Source organism: Galleria mellonella, unplaced genomic scaffold, assembly GCF_026898425.1.
Source record: "Galleria mellonella isolate WM207_F2 unplaced genomic scaffold, CSIRO_AGI_GalMel_v1 utg93, whole genome shotgun sequence".
NCBI classification, from domain to species: Eukaryota; Metazoa; Arthropoda; class Insecta; order Lepidoptera; family Pyralidae; genus Galleria; species Galleria mellonella.
This window is the reverse complement of record NW_026442176.1, coordinates 5,553,617-5,576,283: the sequence shown is the minus strand read 5'-3', so window position 1 is coordinate 5,576,283 and position 22,667 is coordinate 5,553,617. Positions and strand designations below refer to the sequence as shown.

Here is a 22,667-nt window from a genome sequence, read left to right as displayed (position 1 = left end):
CCAGCAGCAGTATTTCCGAACCGATACGACAACATAACTTTCAAGAAAAGAGTATATTCCTTTTTAAAAGGCCGGCAGCACACCTGCAATGCCATTGGTGTTGTGGGTGATCATGGGCGGCGGTAGTCACTTACCATTAGGTGAGCCTCATGCTCGTTTGCCCCCTGTGTTGTAAAAAAAAAATGACAAAGTTGGTGGTATAGTTTGAAATTATAGTATTATTTTGTTATTTATTATTGTTATGTCAGCCGATAACTGTCCACTGCGGAATATAGGCCTTTCCCATAAGGGGGTTTTGTTATTAGTTGCCACGCTTGGCTGGTAGGTTGGCAACTGCGCTTAGAGAATGCTGCTGCCTATCCCTCGAACATTAAGTTCCTTTAGTCGTCTCGTCTCTCTCGTCTCGTCTTTTACGACATCCAAGGGAATGCGTTGAATGCATCTCCAGATATTTTTGTACTTGACATAGAAGGTTCATTTATTTTTAATTGTGACGTGAGACCACTAACAAGACTACGTATGAAAGAAAAAATTGTTACTTGTTTTATATATTTTATTTTTTCGTATATGCATTCTTTTATCTCTTTTTATTGTGTATTGTAAGTAATGCAAATAAATTATATATCTATCTATCTATTTAATATTATATATGTGAAAGTTTGCAAAGAAATTTGCATGTTTGTATGTTTGTTCAGATTTGCATGAAATATGGTACACGTGGTATTTAATTTTAATAAATATTTTACATATTGTTTCCGCGGGAAAATCCACGAGGAACAGTTAGTAGTATTGATAATAATAATATAGCAAAATAGTTAAAATTTTTCTTCACATTTGCCAAGTTGTTGGCTAGAGCAGCCCCCTAGGACAAGTTGGCGTATTTTGTTTTAATGGATGATAATGGAATGGTAACCCCACCCGCGCTATCGGTATACACCGGCGGGGCACCAGTGAAGGATGATAGGTGAGGATGAAGTAGGTCAGTTAGCCCATCGTGACGAATTCAACAAGAATTGTTCACGATGGTTTCCAGGTATATATAAAGATGATATAGATATTCATATTTATATCGATATAGTAAATTCCACATTTTATTAATCCGGAACACATGAAACTAGCTTCTAATATATTTAATGACGCATCGTTACGATTACGAGGTTTTACAAATTGACGCCGTGTGTCAACGTATATTACAAGACCAATCTCGTTTATATATATATATATATATATATTTTCCGAGTACCATAGTTCAAGTGACAATCTTTTTATTAAAATTGTAAACTATCAGTTTTACGGATATAGATTAAGGCTAATTACTACGTTCGTGGAATAAATTTAAAGACCATTAAATGTTAAGAATATAATCCCATATCTATTAAACATATTAGTATTCTAAATGAAACAGAGATTGATTGCACGGTAACACGTGGTTGACGCTAAATTGCGTATTACCATAGGCTTCACCATCGGTACAGCCTTGGGCATTAAACAGGTCGATAACATATGATTTCCCTGGTTTAAATTCTCCATACGTCTGAGTAAGTGTCTATATGAATTAAATAATTCGTTTTCCGGTTTGTACGCTATCAGTTTTAATGACATCCTACGAAAGAAAATGTTTAACCCTTCTTTGCATGTTTTTTTTTTATTGGTGAAATAAATCAAGCTGATATAATTCATGTTAAAAATTAAAGGAAAAATGGTTAAAAAAAATTAATATGACAGCTATGTTTTTTTTTTCTGCAATGGACAATAAAAAGGTATCCAGACACGATCAACTTAAAGTGAACTTGTTCTTTTATATAATTTTTGGGCATTCAATGTTATGATGGAAATTTTCACCATTATGCAAAGAAGAAAGAATGCATTAAGACCGATTCTTTCAGCGTTATCTACATATATCACTACATAGTATGAAACAAAGTCGCTTCCTGCTTGTTTGTTCCTATATATGGTTATATCTTTAAAACTATGCAACGGACTTCAATGCGGTTTTTTTAATAGATAGAGTGATTCAAGAGGAAGGTTTATATGTATAATACATGCATAATATAGTAGAGAAACACTGATAATTTTAGAGGTTTCTAATGTAATGTGATGTAATGTGCACCCGTGCGAGGCCGGGTCACATTGCTAGCAGTATACCTTATCAGGTCGACCTCCACGTGGTCCCTTTTGTCGAAAACATCGTGCTCAATTCCAGGTATATTCATCACGACGGGCTAACTGACCTGCCTTTTCATTCTCACCTATCAGTGAGGGCACTTGTATCCCGCCAGCGTATACCGATAGCGCAGGCAGGATTACCATTCCATTATAAAAAAATGTAAATCCATTATAAAAAAAAACCTACCCATGTACTGAAATTCATTCAAATCCAGTCAGTAGTTGTTGCCTAAAAGAGTAACAAACATTCATGAGGTTTTCCCAAGAGACTACAGCATGAGGTTCTTCAAAAGGGGGGTAAAGAGGTTTCTTCAGGGTACCGGCAATGCGCGCGTAATGCCTCTGGTATTGCAGGCGTTTATAGGCTACGGTAACCGCTTACCATCAGGCCGTATGCTTGTTTGCCACCTCAGTGGTATAAAAACAAAATTCATCTATCTGTCCATCCGTAGATAGAATTGCATTTATTACATTAGCAGGCTTTGTATGCTGACTCGTAGGTGTCGATTAGTAATGTACACTTTGTTAAATTCATAACTAGTTGTACAAAATGTGACTGGAAGATAAAATTCCACATCCGTGGCCATTTATAGTTTCCTCCGATTAATTAGAGATGCATTAACTCGGTGCTGTGCTTTGATGGCGTAGCTCCACGGTGCCGTTAATTCTCGGATGCGGTTAGTTTAGAAATTCTTTCGGACTTGCGGTTTGTATATGTTTTTATGGCGACGTCTTGTAATTTTTCTATAGACTCGCTTTATGAGTTGTCCGGGTCCCTTAAATGTTTTCTAATTTTGTCCATTTTGTCGTCTGTATTTAATTTATGTTTTTTTTTTGATGGGTGAAAATGGTATGGTAACCCCGCCTGCGTTAACGGGATACGCTGGCGGAGCACCAGTGAAGGGTGATCGATGAGAATGAAAACAGGTCAGTTAGCCCATCATAATTAATTCATCAGGAATTAACCATGATAGTTTCCAGGGAGAACCGCGAGGAGGTCGACCTGGTATCCCAATGCTAGCAATATACCCAATATTGCTAGCATTGGGATTCTTAGTCTCCATTACTAACAATCCCTTTCCTCTCGTTTAATTTATGTTAGTAATATTACACTTTATTCTGTTATTTTATTTATATATATTTTTTTCATTTGAAATTAAACTACTTAAATTATTTTGATAAAAAATTTTAATTTTTTTTTTATTTTTAATTTTAATTTTATTTTTTAAAACTTTATCTTACGATTTAAGAAAAAGAATTTTCCAAACCGATTTACAACTGATGGAGTTATGAGGTAACAAATATAAAAAAAAAATACAACCGAATTGAGAATCTCTTTCTTTTTGAAGTCGGTTAAAGATCTACAAATTTATTTATTTAAATAAATTACATTCCATAATGTAATTGGTGGATAACATTTCAACTTGGATTATGGACCGTGTTGGGCACAGCAAGTACGAGAGAGGGGGACAACACTTTTTTTACTTTAGAAATAGTCTAAGGATCTGTTACAATATTATCCAGTCATTGAAATTGTATCACGATAGCTACGTATTTTCTGTATTATTATTATACATTATTTAAGTATTAGTGTGTATTTATTCATATTTTAATTGTAATTAGTATTATATAGTTATTTATTATAGCTTCGCGACTCGAAAATATGCTTCTAGACTTAAAAAGGTATAAACATTTCAAATATTCAGTCAGCACGTGTATGCCAGTGCTCAGCATGTTTGTTTGTTTTGCATACCGACCACATATCTACCGGCCGCATAGCAGCTATTTTTGCTAATGGTAAAACACCTTTGTTCCCATTGCTAATGCCAGTACGTCAAACTACAGGACGTGTTTACATAGCTTCTGATTAGTATACGGAATTTACATTAACTCCGCCTCGATCGATGTACTTACACCAAATTCCTGGATGAATTGTTGATTTTATAAAGAAAGCATTCAGTGTTAGCTTTTTCAGATTTTATAACATGTTGTTTGTCTTATATAAAGTCATTTATTTAACTACAAAACATAACAATTTTAATGACAAATTTCTTTAAGGTCTTTAAATTAAATATTTATAAAATAATAATAAAAAAAAATAACGCATGAACAATTTATTTTGTGTTAAAACTGCATGTTTTTTTTAATGCAATTTAGAATGGCAAACAAGGTGAGAGCCTACCTGATGGAAACTGATAGCCATCGCCTATAGATCTAAAAAGTCATATATAATATCATGGGCATAACAGAGTATACCGTGTCACTCATGATACTCTTAATTGCGTTGCCATTCCTGAGGACTAATATGTTTTTTTTTGATATGGGTGATAATGAAATGGTAACCCTGCCTGCGCTATTGGTATACACTGGCGGGGCACCAGTGAAGGATGATTAGGTGACGATCAAAATAGGTCAGTTAGCCCATCGTGACGAATTCCACTAGAATTAACCACAACGGTTTCCAGGGGCAACCGCGTGGAGGTCGACCTAATAAGGTGTATTGCTAGCAATGGGTCAGTTAGATTCCATTACTAACATTCCCTTTCCCCCCGGACTATGATGTTATGTCTCTGTATTATATAATTTCACTGCTATATCTCATCCTTCAGACCGATATACAGCCATTACCTACACAAAAAATACATAACAAAAAACGCAATATTTTTCAACCGACCTCAAAAAATTTCAATTCGTTCGTGTTTTTTTTTTGTTCGTTATCTCAAAACACTGTTACATCTATTATGGAACGCAGCTTTTAATTATTGTTATATTCCATTTGTACACTTGATTTATGAAGTTAAACGATTATTAGATAAGTCCATTTAAGATACCAGTACCTCATGGCTGCAAACTCTGCAAGTTGATATCCTGCTTTTAAATACTAGTTAGAATACATAATAAATGTTAATTAAATACAACAATAAATTTTGGTGATTTAAACAAAACATATTGCCTTGTAATCTATTATGGTTGCCATATTTTTGTGTTCTCAAAAGTTGTTATAGCCAAAACATCAAATATCAAAGTTCGTAAATTTTGCTATTACCGTGAATGGAGTGTCGAATCTATAAATTAACTCGTTTTCATGTCCAAATTGTATTAATTATTTTCATATTTGGAATGTTGTTTTTTTTTTCTACGTACTACGTGTCTTTTGTTTTTGGTCATTTAATTATTATTCAAATTTAGTAATAAGGTCTCATGGGGTTCACCATAAAAGAGCGATGACGTTAAACTCCTGCGTTTAATAGTAATTTAATTCATGAATTTTATTTTTAAAATTTATTTTATGTAAACTATTTACTATGTATTCGCCTTGTAGTCCTGGCATAGAATAGGCCATTCCCTCCTTTCTCGTGGGTGTCGTAAGAGGCGACTAAGGGAGAGCGATGAATAGGCAGCAATATCCCTTTTAAAATATTTTTAAAAGCCTAACTATTGTTGCCAACCGTCTGCCAAGCGTGGCAACTATTGGCAAAACATCCCTTATAGGGAAGGCTTAATATTCAGGAGTGAACAAAAAGCCTTCCCGAAAACATTTTTTTTTTAATTTTTTATGCAAAATAGTCATTTGTGAGTTTTGGGATATTAATAACATAAAGATAAATGTCTGAATTCGTAGTATTTATATATCTAATTAAGCAAAATGTTAATAAATATCGAATTAACACAATACTGTTTATAAAACAGCCACCAGTGCGTTGACCGTGTAAAACCAAATATTTACTGAATTGTTTAAACAGTACAAGTTCATTGTTCGATGCTATGTTGCAGCAAGTAATCGTGCTAAATGAATTAAGTATTATACAATATGTGTTTTATTATTTACAATGGATTTTAGAACATTAATTTCATTATTATCTGTTAATTAATGTATTATTTTTTTGTTAAAGATTTCGTAAGTACGCATTATATTTTTTTTTTATGGGTGAAAATGATATAGTAACCCCGCCTGCGCTAACGGGATACGCTGGCGGAGCACCAGTGAAGAGTGATAGATGAGAATGAAAACAGGCCAGTTAGCCCATCATGATGAATTCATCAGAAATTAACCATGATAGTTTCCAGGGGGAACCGCGAAGAGGTCGACCTGGGTATATTGCTAGCAATGGGAGTCTCAGTCTCCATTACTAACAATCCCTTTCCCCTATACGGATTATATTTGAATGTTTTTTTTAAAGCAACTTAGAATGGCAAACAAGCTGACAGCTCACCTGATGGAAAGTGGTAATCGTCGCCTATAGACATGAACAGTACCATGGACATAACAGAGTATACTGTTTCGCAAATGATATCCGCCGATGATGATGTCCGCATGACATGATTATTAATCAGTATAAACAATGTTCTTCGTCATCTTAAAAATAATATACATGTATACCATTAATTAGGTTGTTATGGTGTTAAGAAATAACAAACAAACTCAGTTTCTAATACGAGAATTATTAAAAATAAGTAAAAATGTATCGCGTATTTTAAGTTAGGATATAACCTACTCGTGTACTAAGTTTAATTTCAAAACCTGTTAGTTTTTGCGTGAAAGAGTAACCGTTCAAACAAAAATCTTCAAAAATTCACATTAATAATAATAAATTAACATGCAATAGGTAATAACATACAGTATAGCGGGGGGCGTACGTGTTCTTCATTATCAGCATTTAACAGATATGGGAATCGGAATGGTTTAGGACAAGGCAAATATTATCATTATGGGTGTTATGGGCGTGGGTCCAATATTCTAAAAATAAATCTTTGATTTGTCACAATAAATATGATTTTATTTTATGGCCATTATGAGCCATACTGGCCAGATTTATTCATTGCCCTTGAAGAGTATGTGAGGAAAAAACAGCAAAAGGAATGGAGGACTTTGAAGGGTCTTCAACATTCTAAAAAGTTCTTAAATGACAATGTTGAAGGATGGGATAAACTCATCTACAGCGGTGGCAGACAACAGGCAAGACTCATTATGGGTGCCTTAACTGGACATATGCCAATAAGGCATATACTACACAAGATGGGTCTATCTTCGGACACACTGTGCAAAGTCTGCGGGGAGAAATCGGAATCCATGGAACACTTGATGTGCAACTGTGATTCGTTAGCGAGCATGCGCATGAGTCTACTGGGAACGGCTTATCCAGAGCCAGGGGACTACAGATAACTTAAACTGCGGGATATTGTTAAGGTAACACATAGGATCTATGAAATGATGGTATAAGACAGGGGAAGCACAAAAGATGGGTGGACGTGCAATGGCTTAGCCGACCCCATATGCAAATATAAGACAAGATAAGACCATATATTATTGTGGCTGGCGTTGCCTATTAAAATTGTTCTGAAAACAATATTTGTGTAAATTACAATCACATTATATAATTTACAGAGCCTCTTTGCTTTGTGCTTAATAATTAAAGTGTATTGGTGAAGGTAATCTCCATTAAATTTTATATAAATACGATTACCAAATATTTATAATTAATCCGCATTCCTCTATTTACAATCATTGAATTTTTATTGATCCGGTCCATGTATAGTTTTTATGTTTAAATGCCAAGTTGTTACTACTGTTTTTTTTTTTATTGGATGAAAATGTAGTGGTAACCCCGCCTGCGCTAACGGGATACGCTGGCGGAGCACCAGTGAAGGGTGATCGTTGAGGATGAAAATAGGCCAGTTAGCCCATCATGATGAATTCATCAGGAATTAATCATGATAGTTTCCAGGGGGAACTGCGAGGAGATCGACCTGGTTGGATATATTGCTAGCAATGGGATTCTTAGTCTCCATTACTAACAATCCCTTTTCCCCCCACTTACTACACTGTTACTGTAAGTTATTTGATTGTATCTTGATTGATTCATTGCAAACTTAGATGTGGGTTTGAAACTTCGGCGATGCAGAGGATTAAAGATTTCTTTAATGGGTGATAATGGAATGGTAACCCAGCCTGCGCTATCGGTATACACTAGAAGGGCACCAGTGAGGGATGATAGGTGAGGATGAAAGCAGGTCAGTTAGCCCATCGTGACGAATTCAACAAGAATTGTTAGTTCCCAGGAGGAGCCACATGGAGGTCGACCTTATAGGGCATATTGCTAGCAATGGGGTTGTCAAACTCTATTGCTAATCATCTCTTTTTACCCTGACAACGAACTTTCCACTACGTATATTCCACTGTGGCATATTTCCTAATGTCATAAGAGGGATCATTACTTTTAAGGTGTTGGGATCGTACTGTTTTTAGATGTGAAGAGAAAGGCCGATAAGTTTAGACTTGGTATAAAGTATTGCTAAAATCGTCATAGTCGTAGAATACTGACGGATCTGACGAATACTACATATAAAGATTCGTCAGTATTCTACGACTATGACGAAATGTTGATTCACACATAGTTATTATAATTTTTGTGTGACGGCCGTGATCTTTTATACTTTATAAGTAATGAAATAAATTATATATATTTAATTGATCGGTTATTATGTACGCCTATTTGTCAAGTCAATGCGTAATTCGCAATTTGGGGCGTGCGTGTAGCCATTATAATTGATTGATATATTTGTAAACAATTGATATATTTTTCGATGATTGATTTAATTAGTTAATTTATGCCTTTTAATTGTATTTAATTATTTATAAATAAAACAGATAAACGTTATAATATGCAATCTTTGTTAAATTATAAATTGAAAGTGGGTTTGTTTGTTTGTTACGTTATGGCAAAGGCTCATTGAATCGTCATGTTTTTTATACACGTACTATTTGGCATGGTGAAGTATACTGATAATTCTTTTTGGAATTGTTCTATTCCAAAAAGAATTATCAGAGAGAACAGAACCTAGTTAAGTAGAGTATAGTCTAGAGTAAAGTAGAGTAGAATAGAATATAAAAATAAAAGCAAACATTTATTTATTCTAGCTTTTTTTTAATGGGTGAAAATGGATTGGTAGCCCCGCCCGCGCTGTCGGTATACACCGACGAGGCACCAGTGGAAGCTGATAGGTGAGAATAAATGCAGGTTAGTTGGCCCACCATGATGAATTCGATAAGAATTAAACATGATGGTGTGTGTCCAGGGGGAACCGCGTGGAGGTCAACTTGAGAGGGTATATTGCCAGTAATGGGGCTATTAGACCCCATTACTAACAATCACTTTCACCCCTATTTATTCTGGTTTATCAACTTACTGTAGTTACGTGGTGTTGTGAGTAAAAGTTGTGAATATAATAAACAGGTAATACGATTTATTAATGACATATTAAACCATATTAAGGTTTCTACTAGATTAGTAACGCGCACGGAACTTTCCTAGTCTTATAAGTTTTATTAACGCTTACAATGATCGTTTATACTCTGTCGGGCCGTATGCTTGTTTATCGCTATTGCTGTATTTTTTTTATACAACTTAGAATGGCAAACAAGCTGACGGTCCATCTGGTGGAAAGTGGTAACCGTCGCCTATAGACATGAGCAGTACCATGGACATAACAGAGTATACTGTTTCGCCCATGATATCCCCCATGCGTTGCTATTCCTGAGGACTCAGGTGTTATTCCTCTGTACCCAGTAAATTCACGCCATATCCCACCCTTCAAATCGAAACACAGCCATGCAAACACAACTGCTTCACGGTTGAAACACGAATGGGACAGAGATACCCAAGCAATCGACTTTTGTACAAAGTCTCCCTCTGGTATAAAATAATGTTTATAATTGACAATTAACATTTGCCCTTGAGGACGAGATTACTTCGTGCGACGTAAATGTGCACGGTTGCCTTGCAGATGCGTCGCTAGCGACCCCGCCCCCATGCGCCTGCGCACCGCGACCTTTACATTTGCAGCAATCATGTGCACAAGCCCTATAATGAGTTTTGTCGCTTATTATATGTTTACAAATGATATTTGCCAGCAATTTTCGTAGTCTTGTGATTGTGTTGGAAGCTAGTTTTGCCTAGTGTTAGACTTTATTAGTGTGGTAATTGAAATGAGTTTTGTAGAAACATAATGAGGTTATTTAATACTAGCGCCATCTAGGATTTTTTAAACGAAACATTTTTAACTTATCGGATAGATGTAACATATAAATTTGTTATTATTATAAACTAAATAGTTTATTTTCAAATTAATTTTTCATAAGTTTTCCTATATTTCTGTTGATATATTTTTCAAACAGTTTGATAATATTTTTTTATATAAAGCATATAGGTAGTTTTGTTGTTTCGTGTTATTCCTATACTGTTTCTGTTTTTACCGTGAAGCAGTTTGAAGAGTGGGATATGGCAGTGAATTTACAGGGTACAGAGGAATAACATCTTAGTCCTCGGAAATGGCAACGCATGGGGGGTATCATGGGCAAATCAAAAATAAGATTCCAAACTCAGGAATAGAATCTTAAAAAATTATGATTTAAAAAAGCTTGTAAATAAGTCTATTTCAATAGTAAATATTTATATTTTGCTAGATTATTTGTGTTGTTATTGTAGATAATATTACTGATTTCACAGATTACAGAGGAATAACACATGAGTCCTCAGGAATGACAACGCATGCGGGGTATCATAAGCGAAACAGTATACTCTGTCATGTCAATGGTACTTCTCATGTCTATAGTCGATGGTTACCACTTTCCATCAGGTGGGCTGTCAGCTTTTTGCCATTCTAAGTTGCATAAAAAAAATACTGTTTTTGTAAAGATGAAATGTGTTTTTAAGTGAAAAATAAATTTTAAATTAATTTTTTTCTATCACATTGTATTATAATGCTACTGATATTGTAAAGCCAATTATGTTTTTGAATGGATTTGAATAAATTTTGATACACGAGTGGATGATATCATGACTTAATACAAACTTTATGGGGGAAAGGGATTGTTAGCAATGGAGTTAGACAGCCCCATTGCTAGCAATATGCCTTATTAGGTCGACCTCCACGTGGTTCCCCCTGGAAACCATCGTGAACAATTCTTGTTGAATTCGTCACGATGGGCCAACTGACATGCTTCATCCTCACCTATCATCCTTCACTGGTGCCCTGCCAGCGTATCCCGATAGCGCAGGCGGGGTTACCATTCCATTATCACCTATTAAAAAAATACAAACTTTATATACTGACCCACGTGAACAAAGCAGCGGGAAATATATAGTAAATAATAAATACCAGAGGGAGACTTTGTATAAAAGTCGATTGCTTGGGTACCTCTGTTCCATTCGTGTTTCTACCGTGAAGCAGTTGTGTTTGCATGGCTGTGTTTCGGTTTGAAGGGTGGAATATGGCGTGAATTTACTGAGTACAGAGGAATAACACCTGAGTCCTCAGGAATGGCAACGCATGGAGGGGCGGGGGGGGGTATCATGGGCGAAACAGTATGTATGTGTACTGTTATGTCCATGGTACTGCTCATGTATATAGGCGACGGTTACCACTTTCCATCAGGTGGGCCGTCAGCTTGTTTGGCATTCTAAGTCGTACAAAAAAAAAATAAAAATAAATTGCACTTTAGGTACCAGTGTAAATAATTATATATTTAATTATACAGTAGTTAATGTTGATAACTTATAAGAGATATCTTTCATATTAAGAGTACATTATGCACTCCGCATTATCTGTGTTTAAACCGCTGCAGACTGCCATAAATTTTATCATTATTTATTTATTGAAATATTGTTATGTACTTAATGTGTACACTAATTGTCAATAGGTATTTTTGTTATATAATTATATTTTATATTTATTACTATTATTATTATAAAAGACTGTAAATTTGTTCTTATTCAGGGTGGCAACACACAAGTGACACCCCTTTTGTTGCAAGCTTCCATAGGCTACAATGACCGTTTACCATCAGATGGGCTGCATGCTTGTTTCGTGGCAAAAAAAAACCAATAAATTTACTAATAAAAGATCTATTATTAATTTGATTTATATTATTTTTTAAGTCCAATGATAAATAAAGAGGCATTTGTTATTTTGAAATAGAATTATTTTAATTCTGCTAACATTAGTATGTGTGCGACTGGCAACACTCGATACTAAAATTAAAAATAAATTTGACGTACATATATATTACGGATGAAGTTGACATTGTTGATTGTAAATTATATTTATTATTGTTATTCAATAATTGTAATAATCAATTTAATTTAATGCTTTCTTGTATGAGCGTCAGGGGTGTTCTTCTCTGGAAATCTGTCCGATTCTAGAATAAGGGCATACGGGTATGCGACGCCGGCCTCCCGAGCCGCTGCAGTGTCCCAGTCCTTTCCGCAACTGCAGTGTCCCTCCTCCCCTTCCTTTTCCACATAAGTCCCTTATTCCTCTCATTCACCAATTTCCTTTACGCATTTCCAACGTTCCCTTCCTTTTTTCCTCAATCCTTTCCTCCATACCGTAGGTGGCGGAAACCACCATCAAATGCATTTCCAAAGAGGGTTGATGTCAGGCAGGCGGCCGGTCGTAAAACTAAAAACCAAATCTTTTTGTAACATGGATAAAATCATATTACGCCGACCCCAAATGATTGGGATAAGGGTAGGAAGGTGATGATGCTTTCTTGTATGATTATCTCTTATTTCAGACATAAATAAATAAAATAATAAAACATAATAATGAAGTTAACTAAAAAAAATACACATTGTTTTTTGAATAAATGACTAATGACTCGAAGATTGACCACCACTATTACTAGAAGAATTCGTAAAATAAAATAAAACAGACATATTTTGAGTTTATACTTAAATTCAGTGTATATTTTTAAATAAATTACATAGTAACCTAGCGTTCTACTTAAATTTAACTTTTAACTGTACCTGTGTTTCTGGAATTAAATTAATAATTAATTAATTAACATTTAATGAACTGAATTGGTAATTTAATCTTTTTAATTTCGGAAAGAGTCAACAATAGTGTGACAGAGAGACAGACAGGGTACTTAACTACCTACTGGGTTCTCAGAATGGCGATATCCGGTCGTTTCACAATGCATTGGATGCTGCGCACATGTGGATAAGCGTTTAAACAATATTCAGTGTTGAAGAACTAATGTACGCATCTATAGCCGACATTGTGGATTTAGCAATCATTACTCATTATCAAAAAGGATAAATGAAACAGTTTCATTAGAAAGCTTCAATTAAATAAAATTGATTATAAAAAAAAAATATCAATTTCCTAAAAAGGTTTAGTACTAAAATATGACAAGAATATTTATTTATTAATCTATTTATATGCAAATAATCATATGCATACATTATACCTACCTCAGTACTTATAATAGTATATGTTATGTAAGTAAATATATGATAAAATATATACATATTATTCATATTTATTATATACTAGCGGCCCGTCCCGGCTTCGCACAGGTGGACATTTTTACATTTTAAAAAGTGGCCATTAAGGCTGCACACGCGACGGAAGCTTAAAAATGGAGTAACTTCTCCCGTTTTCCCAACATTTCCCTTTACTGCTCTGCTCCTATTGATCGTAGCGTGATGAAAAGTATACTATAACCTGCCCATGGATATGAAGAATAATTGTACCAAGTTTCGTTAAAATCCGTCTAGTAGTTTTTGTTTCTATAACGAACATACAGACAGACAGACAAAAATTTTACTGATTGCATTTTTGGCATCAGTATCGATCATTAATCACTCCCCCCCCCTGATAGTTATTTTGGAAATATATTTCATGTACAGAACTGACCTCTCTACAGATTTATTATAAGTATAGATTACACAATTATTTATTTATTTATTTAGATATATCAATAATAAAAATATATATATTCTTTATTGCACTAAAACATACAGTAACAACAATAAGTTAATAACAATGTTAGCAAAGGCGAACTTATCTCTAAAAAAGATTTCTTCCAGTCAACCTAACACAGTGGCATAGGAAGTAGTGAGTGGGCAGCAGTAGTGCAAAACAGAAGTTAAAATAAATATTTACATAAACAATAAATCTTGCGACTTATATGGGCGAATTTACCAATGATACTGCGTCCTACTGACTTATTGCGTCCGTATACCGGACGCAAGATTGATCTTTATGCTACAGACTCCTTATTGTTAGTATAACGTTTTACCAAAAAATTGGCATGGACGCTATTTGGTCACCTTATTGTAATTCGGCGTATTTTTTAGTTCCGCGGTTTGTCGCACAACATTTGGAGGGCGATACTGTGCGCCGTATATCGGCGCATCGTATATACAACTTTTTTCCATATATTACTCCGCGAATGCCACTACCGTATATTATAATTTTCAAGTTTTTATCTGTCTAAATTCATTATTTAATTGCTTCCGTTAGTAAAGCGTATATGGGAACGTATGACAAGGAGTAGAGACGGAGGGGGAGGGGGTAGCTGTCTTAATTCGCGCGTTGTAATGTTTATTTATTTAAGAGCGGTGTGGCATATGGTCATTTAGCGTCCTTTATGAGAGGACGCTGCAAAGGTTATATACGTGAGTTTAGTGAATATCAGGAGTGAATATTGGAAACGAAAATGAAAAGGAGTATGAGAATTTTACAATTATTGAAAGGTAAGTACCTAATATTTATATTAGTAAGTATACTTTATGTTAGAAGATTAAAAGAAATTTTAAGGACATAATCTTACGTCCTTACCTACATACTAATACATATAATTTAGTTATCTTAAACATACAATAAAATCAAGACAGTTGCAGTAGTCGATTCGTCGTTATAAATCGCACGACCTCATCATGGTCATTGTTATTGATGTAGATAGATTTTTTAATAGAAATGACTTCAAAAGTTATTACAAACACTGTCTACTGTGGCCGTGGTATTCCACTCATTTTGTTTTAAATAAGACATGTTGTGTTTGTGACACAAAAATTACAAAAGATCTTGATTCGATTCCAAATCATTTTGTTTTATCTATGAATCGTGATGATATACTAAAGCTGTGTAATAGTTCTTTCTTTTGGTGTAATATTTGTCAATATGCAATTTACGATCACTACCCGGAAGACGAATGTTTTTGTACTTAAAAAGGTTACCTAACATATTTTATTTATAATCGCACAGAAATAATAGACATTCTTAGTATATTAAATATACTTTTGTGTTATTTAGTTATGTACTATTGCCTAATTTGATTTCGACGGTTACCACTTTCCATCTGCGTGGGATGGTGGGCTATCAGCTTGTTTGCCGTTCTAAGTTGTATAAAAAATTATCTTTTTTATTTTTAAAATAATGATTTCTATAAAAAAAAATACCTTAATTTTAAAACTAAGATTAATTTTTTTAACAAAATCTTTTTATTTTAGCCAATTGTTTTACACAATGTTATAACAATAAAAATCATGCAAAGATATATTAATATTACCACCATTTATAAAAAAAGAGATTATAGTTACCTATAAATCTATTAGATAAGTGGATTATTTATTATTTTTAGATTCCTGTCAAAAAACTGAAACATCAGTGAATTTATCATCAGATTCAACAAATAATGAGGTAATTATCTTTTTTCCTTTATACTATAGTTACCTATAGTATGGTGGGGTTCTTTATGGAAATAATTCAGTAAATTATTGCCAACCATCATTAATTTTAAACTGGTTACCTATCTATTCACATACAGCAATAACAAAATTTAAAACGCAGCAGATAGGTTATTTTTTTATTAAACCACATCGTCTTTTTGTTATAGGAAATGTCTGACTCAAGTAATTACAATTCGGGAACAGATTCCAACTACACTCCGTCAGCACATGACGTAAGGAGACAATTTTTTTTTTATTTGAATTTTTAATACTTTCCATTTAGATTTTTCTATATTTTGTTATATCAGTCCTAATTCATTTAAGAAATATGTATAATCTAAATATGAAATTATTTTTTTAATTTTTCATACTAATTTTATTTATGTGAAAAACTCAACAAATGCTTTCTTATTTCGACTACATTTATAGAAGTATATTGTTCAATGTCATCAGTATTATCAGTACTGTACATTGTTCTATAAACCATGTATAATTATTTTATCATTTGTTCTTTTATAAAAGAAAAAATGTTCAATGTTAAATACTTTATTCTTATATTAAAAAATATCATTGAATTCTACTTTGTATTATGTTTCTCAAAAACATCATAATGATTAAATACATTAAATTTATGTATTAAAAATTAAAATGTATTTTTTGCAGACTAGCTCTGATGAATCATTCCTACAAGAGAACATGAACTGTCCCGTCATATTAGAAAGAAACATCCAAGAATCAACAAAAGACGTAGATAGTACTAGTCGTCATATTAGTAATAAAAATAATATTTCTTGCGGCGAAATAATTTCCATTGAGAGCTCTTCATGCAATAAAAATTATCCTTCGAAACAAGATGTAGTTATACACCTTAATAATAATGTTCTTGGAGACAGTAATAAAAATGAGATAGTAATACCTAATATGAAAATCCCTCAAAAAAAAAGTAATCCGTAATAAAGACTTTTGTTTTTACTGCGAAACTTTAGTTCTAAATTTTGCGAGACATTTACTAAGAAACCATGCTCTTGAAACAGAAGTACAAAAAATATTATCAGTACCTAAAAAAAGTATAACAAGAAAAAAAAACTTATTACGGAACTAAGAAAAAAAGGAAATTTTATACAAAATTCTGTCGAAGTGACGAAGCCCATGAGAAAACATAAATATACTAATTATTTACCTTGCACTAATTGCTTAGGATTTTATTCAAGAAATCTTTTATGGAAACATAATAAGAAGTGCACTGGAAAAAATACTAAAAATGTGCAATCAGAAGCACAAAATTTGTTAATAAAACATTTGAAAATCGATGAAAAACTTAAAGAAACCGTATTCCCCAGAATGAGACCTGATAAGATATCGTTTGTTGCTAAATCAGATTTGCTCATTTGTGCATTTGGGTCACAATATATGAAAAATCATAGAGAAATGCATTTTGTGAATGTAATTTCTAGAAAAATGAGAGAACTAGCTAAATTGTTAATTGAAATAAGAAAAAAAGATCAATCGGTGAAAGATTTATTAGGTGCACTTAATCCGAAATATTATGATCTTATAGTGTCAGCTACAAAGGTTGTAGGTAAATATGACTCGGAAAAAGATAGATTTGATTCGCCTACATTTGCAATGAATATTTCTACTAGCATAAAGCAGTGCTGCAATATAGCATTTATGCTTGCATTAAAAAAACAAGGGCCATACATGGAAGTAAACACTGCTGAAATAGAAGCGGGCCTCAAAACTTTGATACACCTTATAGATTCTAATTGGAAATATGATGTTTCAAGTCAGGCTGCGTCCGATCTAAACAAAAAAAAGTGGAATAAAGTTACCATAATACCTTTAGCAAATGATTTAAAAATTTAAAAAAAAATTCTTAACAAACACGCTGAAGAAGCTGCCAATAAAATTAAAGAAGGTTCTTATCACCTTGGGGTATACATACAATTATTAGAGACAATATATTGCAGAGTTTTGCTACTGAATCGGCGCAGACCTGGGGAACTTCAAAGAATTACGCTACATGATTACTTGGAAAATGACCTAAATACTTCTGAAAAATATGAAGAATTCGATCGAACGCTAAGTGCATCTGAGCGAGTTTTAGTAAAAACATTTAAACGAGTTGTTGTTAGAGGCAAACGAGGACGTGGGGTTCCCGTGTTATTTAGTAAAGAAGTTCAAGGTGATATAAAACTTCTGCTTACAATAAGGGACAAATTTGTTTCTACAACAAATAAATTACTGTTTGGGAACCCAGGATTTGAGAACTCGATATATGGGTATAAAGTTTTGGAAAGGTACTCGAGATTATCTGGAGCAAAAAATCCGAAAGCAATTTCTTCCACAAGACTGAGAAAACATTTAGCGACGCTATCACAAATATTTAGTATGTCTGAAAATGATCTGGAACAATTAGCTACGTTCATGGGGCATACTAATGAAGTTCATAAGAAATCGTATAGATTGCCAGATGATGTGTATCAAACTGCTAAAATTTCAAAACTTCTAATACTTATGGAAGATGGAAAAGCAGATGCTTATAGAGGGAAAGGTTTAGATGAAATAGATTTAGATCTAAATGAAGAATTGCAGGAAGAAGAAAAAATTGTAAATGATGATATTTTAGATTTTGATTTACCCACACCACAATTGTCAGTTGAAAATTCTTGTGTACAACCTGGAATTTGGATTGAAAATAAAATATCTGAACCTAATCACCAGGTGATGACAATAACAGATAAAAGAATTGAAAAAGGGAAAAAGAGAAACTTAGTACCCTGGTCTATGGAACAAAAGAAAGTTGTTACCAAATTTTTCAAGAGCCATATACAAAATAAAAAACCTCCCAGAAAATTAGAATGCGAAAATTTAAAAGGACAATACCCAGAACTGTTACAAAATAAAGACTGGCTCAAAATTAAAGTTTTTATTCAAAATATTTATTCTAAAAAATAGGATAATTATCATTACATTGGTTTATTTGAAGCAAACTTACTCCAAAAACTTGCTTATCTTTTAATATGACTCTTTATTTAAAATATACATATATTAATATAATTAAGATGTGCGTGTTAGTGTTCAATCTAAGTAATATTATTTATATTAAGCTTACAGATTTATTAATATTGCTGACGTTAGTTATTTTACTATAGATTTAACAATAATGTGATTTTTGTTAAAAAATTTGTTAGTTAATGTTATTATAAGAGGTCTTGTTTGTTTTTATAACATTTTTTTATAAGTTTACAGATTGTACTGATTTTCTTACAAAGATAAAACAAATATTTGATTGTAATTATAAATTCTTTTATATAATTAAAAGTGTTTATTTGCTTTGTTCTGAATAATGATTTTATTTCATAGGATTAGAATTGTGCCGATTTTGTTAGGTAAATAAAATAATAAAGTGCTTCGATTTAAAAATGTTGATGCTTAATGTTACTGTAAGAAATTTTATTTGTATTCATTACATTCATTTAACAGAGTTTAGTACTGATTTTCTTAGACAATTTATAAAAGAATACGACTTAAATAAAGAAATACTTTTGTTTAATGTTATTATGAGAAATCTTATTTACTTTGTTATCAATAATTTTATTTAATAGATATCTGTACTAATTTTCTAAATAAAACAAGAATATGTTTTTAGAAAAAAAGTCTTTTAATTAATGTACACCTTGCATGTATGTAAATTTAAAAAGTATATGGAAGTACGTAAAATACCGTATGATTTCCATTATAAAGAGACGCATAAAGCTAGTTAAATACAATACATAACATATGAAATATACGGTGCGCCATATAGTGTCTGTCTTAAAAGGACGCATTTAAATTTACACAAAATATTATAAGTATACGAATATACTGAGTGCTGCATGATCTGCGAGACGAATGGACGCATGAAGTTTGCATGACATACAAACTATATACGGAATATACAAATGTGCCATATGATTCCCGCTATGAACGGACTCCGGAACGTCGGCTAGAAATATTGAAAATTGAATATTGATATCTGTTATTTAAAAGAAATATAATTATGGGTACTGATTTTAGCACGAAATAAAGTAATAATATTCACTTTCAAAACAATTGTAATTTTACTGAAAGTGGGGGATGCAATAAGTATCGGAAGTGAAAAGACGCAAGAAGTCGTCTGCGATTTAAATATATATATATATATATATATATATATATATATATATATATATATATATATATATATATATATATATATATATATATACACACACACACATATACACATATATACACACGTACATACATATATGCAAATAAAAGAAGACACAATAAGTCAAAGAAGTCAAATGAAAGACAACACAATGATGACAGTCTTCTATTATATTTAAACATATACGTATGACAATATATATTATAAAAAGATTTACATGTAGCAATTGCAACAATTATAGACATGTACAACGTTGAAATAACACATTGAGACAAGAAGAGGTATTGTTGGAGCTATTTATGGTATATTGTTCATAAAGATAAAGGAATATAATTATGCAATCTTAACATACAGTCCACACACCAATCCATGCTGATGTACCTTACGTCCATACTTTACGCACACAAACATACTACACGCTGTCACCCAATATTTTATAAGAAGTATAAAGTGAAATAATAATAATAATAAAAAAAAATTAACATCAAATTAATTTATTCAAACAAAAAAATATTTTATTAATTGCTAGCTATTTGTGAATGACCGCATGAATGACAAAACAACATGCTTGTACTGTCAACATTGAAAAAATTTTCAATTTGGCAGCACAATCTCCATCTTAAAAAAAGTTTGAATTTGCCACAAAAATCCCCATTAATAAAATGATCGGCCATTTATTGAATTCATTTGTTACAAAATATGTGATAAATGAATAACATGATGATTTTAATTTTTTATTAACAATGATTTTGTGCAAACTTCACACAAACCATCTACTAAATAGTCCGAACAAAGCGTAAACATTTGGTTTGGTTAGGAGCCCGTTCTTGAGTTCTAAAATTACAACGAAAAGTGGCATTAATTTTTATATATATATTAGTAAAAAAGGATTGACTTTAGTTCGCAATAAAACAATGTAGTAAGAAGACGTGTCTTTTCATTTTCAAAAACAGAGCATAAACATTTTTGAACCTTATTTGCTACACACGTTCTTATATAAAAAATACAACTGAAAAACGCGTGTTGTTTCTCAGTTGACAAGTAAAATGGTCATACCAACTTCATTACCTGAATATACATACATATATGTTTGTATAATGGATTAATTATTATTTTTTAATTAATTAATAATTAATTAAATTTACATAATGTATTAGTTTTCACCAGCAACTTCGTCTGCGTTACCGGTATATGATGTTTGACCGGAATTAAAGTCTATGTATATCTTTCTTTATCTCATATAGTATGTTGTATACTAAATTTCATAGTGATTGGCTAAGCTGGTAAGACACTAAAATGTAACAAATGAAAATACTCACTTTCTGTTCGCGACATTATTTGTATATATGTAATCGTAATTTATAGTTGTTAAGTCCCTAGTTAATCGTTTCTGTATTCTGTTATTTTATATAGATTTTACATAGATTTAAGATAGTGTAAGTTAAATAAAGTATTTCTTTGTGTGTTGTCATTATTACCTACGAATAGAAATAGAAATTGTAACAATAAATAGAATTAAGAAATTGTAAATTGCAATAAATAAACGCTATAGAGTACCGATCTGAAGAGACACGCGTCTCGTTCTTTCTCGCCCCGTCCCGCTCGCGCAGATTCGCTAACGCGAGTTGGAAACGTTATCATGCGAGCGGGCGGGTATAAAGATAGGCCGCCTCTCGTCGAGCGGCATTCGCTTCCGGGCAGCGACACACTACACTCGAGAAGAAATAGGACAAGAAGAAAAAATACTCTCTTCAGACGGTACCGGAGGCTTCAGAATAGTAATCCCTGTGTTTCACTCCAGCCTGAACCAACGCCCCTACAGTCCACGCTCACCGTGCGGCAGTCCACACCGTTCATCGTGGTCCTTCGAGAAGCCGGATTGCTGGAGGAACACCGTTGGTACATCGAGAAGCCGGATCGCTGGAGGAAGACCATTCTGAAGCCGGATCGCTGAAATGCCGACTACGAGAAACATGAAGTCGTCGCAACAAAAAATCGCCGTCACCGAAGCCACAACGTCCGCCGCCACCACGTCGACTACGGCCGCCGGAACGCTGTCCGTCGCTGCCACGCCGTCCGTTGCTGCCACCACGTCGTCTGCGGCTGTCAGAATGCCTTCTGTCGCTGCCACGTCGTCTACCGCCGCCACCACATCGACTGCGAACACGTCCGGCGATACGACGACCACAGGAGCCACGGAGACTACCGAAGCCACAGGAACGACAGAGGAGACAGCAAGGAAGAAGGAACCGAAGCACGGCACGGCACGCACGGTTCGCACCACGGCCTCGCAGAAGAAGAAGGCTCTGGCCAAGGCACGGGAGGAGCTACTTCGAAAGGAGGTGGAATTGGCTGCTGCACGTGTCGCCGCCCTGGAAGCCGAATCGGAAGACGACGAGGAAATAGAAGACGACAACGCTACCGTCAGAAGAGAACGAACGTCGGATTGGGTTCATCGAAGCACGCTGGCACTCACGATGGAGCCGCATGTACCAGAGATAGAAGAAGTCACCGGCAAGCGTCAGGGGTTCGTCCCATCGAGACCCGTTGAAGAGGATTCGAGAGCGCCGCCGCCACAGCCGAGCAGCGACGCACTTCACCGGGACCACGCACGCCACGTTGACCCACATGCCGCCATGCCTACGATAGCAGCAGCGATGCAGTCGATGAAGAAAGAAGAACCGGTGCTGAAGGTGGGCATCGATTGTAATGAGTTTGCGATCGCCATGCAGATGGCCGCTCGCAACATACTGCCCTCCACAGCGTCAAGAGTCACCGAGTTGCCA

The 22,667-nt window shown here is 33.9% G+C and overlaps 2 protein-coding genes across 3 annotated transcripts in view; both read left to right on the top strand.

Moving 5' to 3' along the window:
• The window catches only part of LOC113517744 (uncharacterized), a 110,853-nt gene that overhangs the window by 15,724 nt on the left and 72,462 nt on the right, over positions 1-22,667 (top strand). The gene's annotated exons all lie outside the window — the stretch shown is intronic.
• Positions 14,153-17,562, top strand: LOC128202425 (dentin sialophosphoprotein-like). The gene is made up of 4 exons (XM_052902727.1): positions 14,153-14,711; positions 15,599-15,657; positions 15,854-15,919; positions 16,350-17,562. The coding sequence occupies exons 1-4, from the start codon at positions 14,675-14,677 to the stop codon at positions 16,638-16,640; spliced, it is 453 nt and encodes a 150-aa protein (XP_052758687.1). The 5' UTR covers positions 14,153-14,674; the 3' UTR covers positions 16,641-17,562.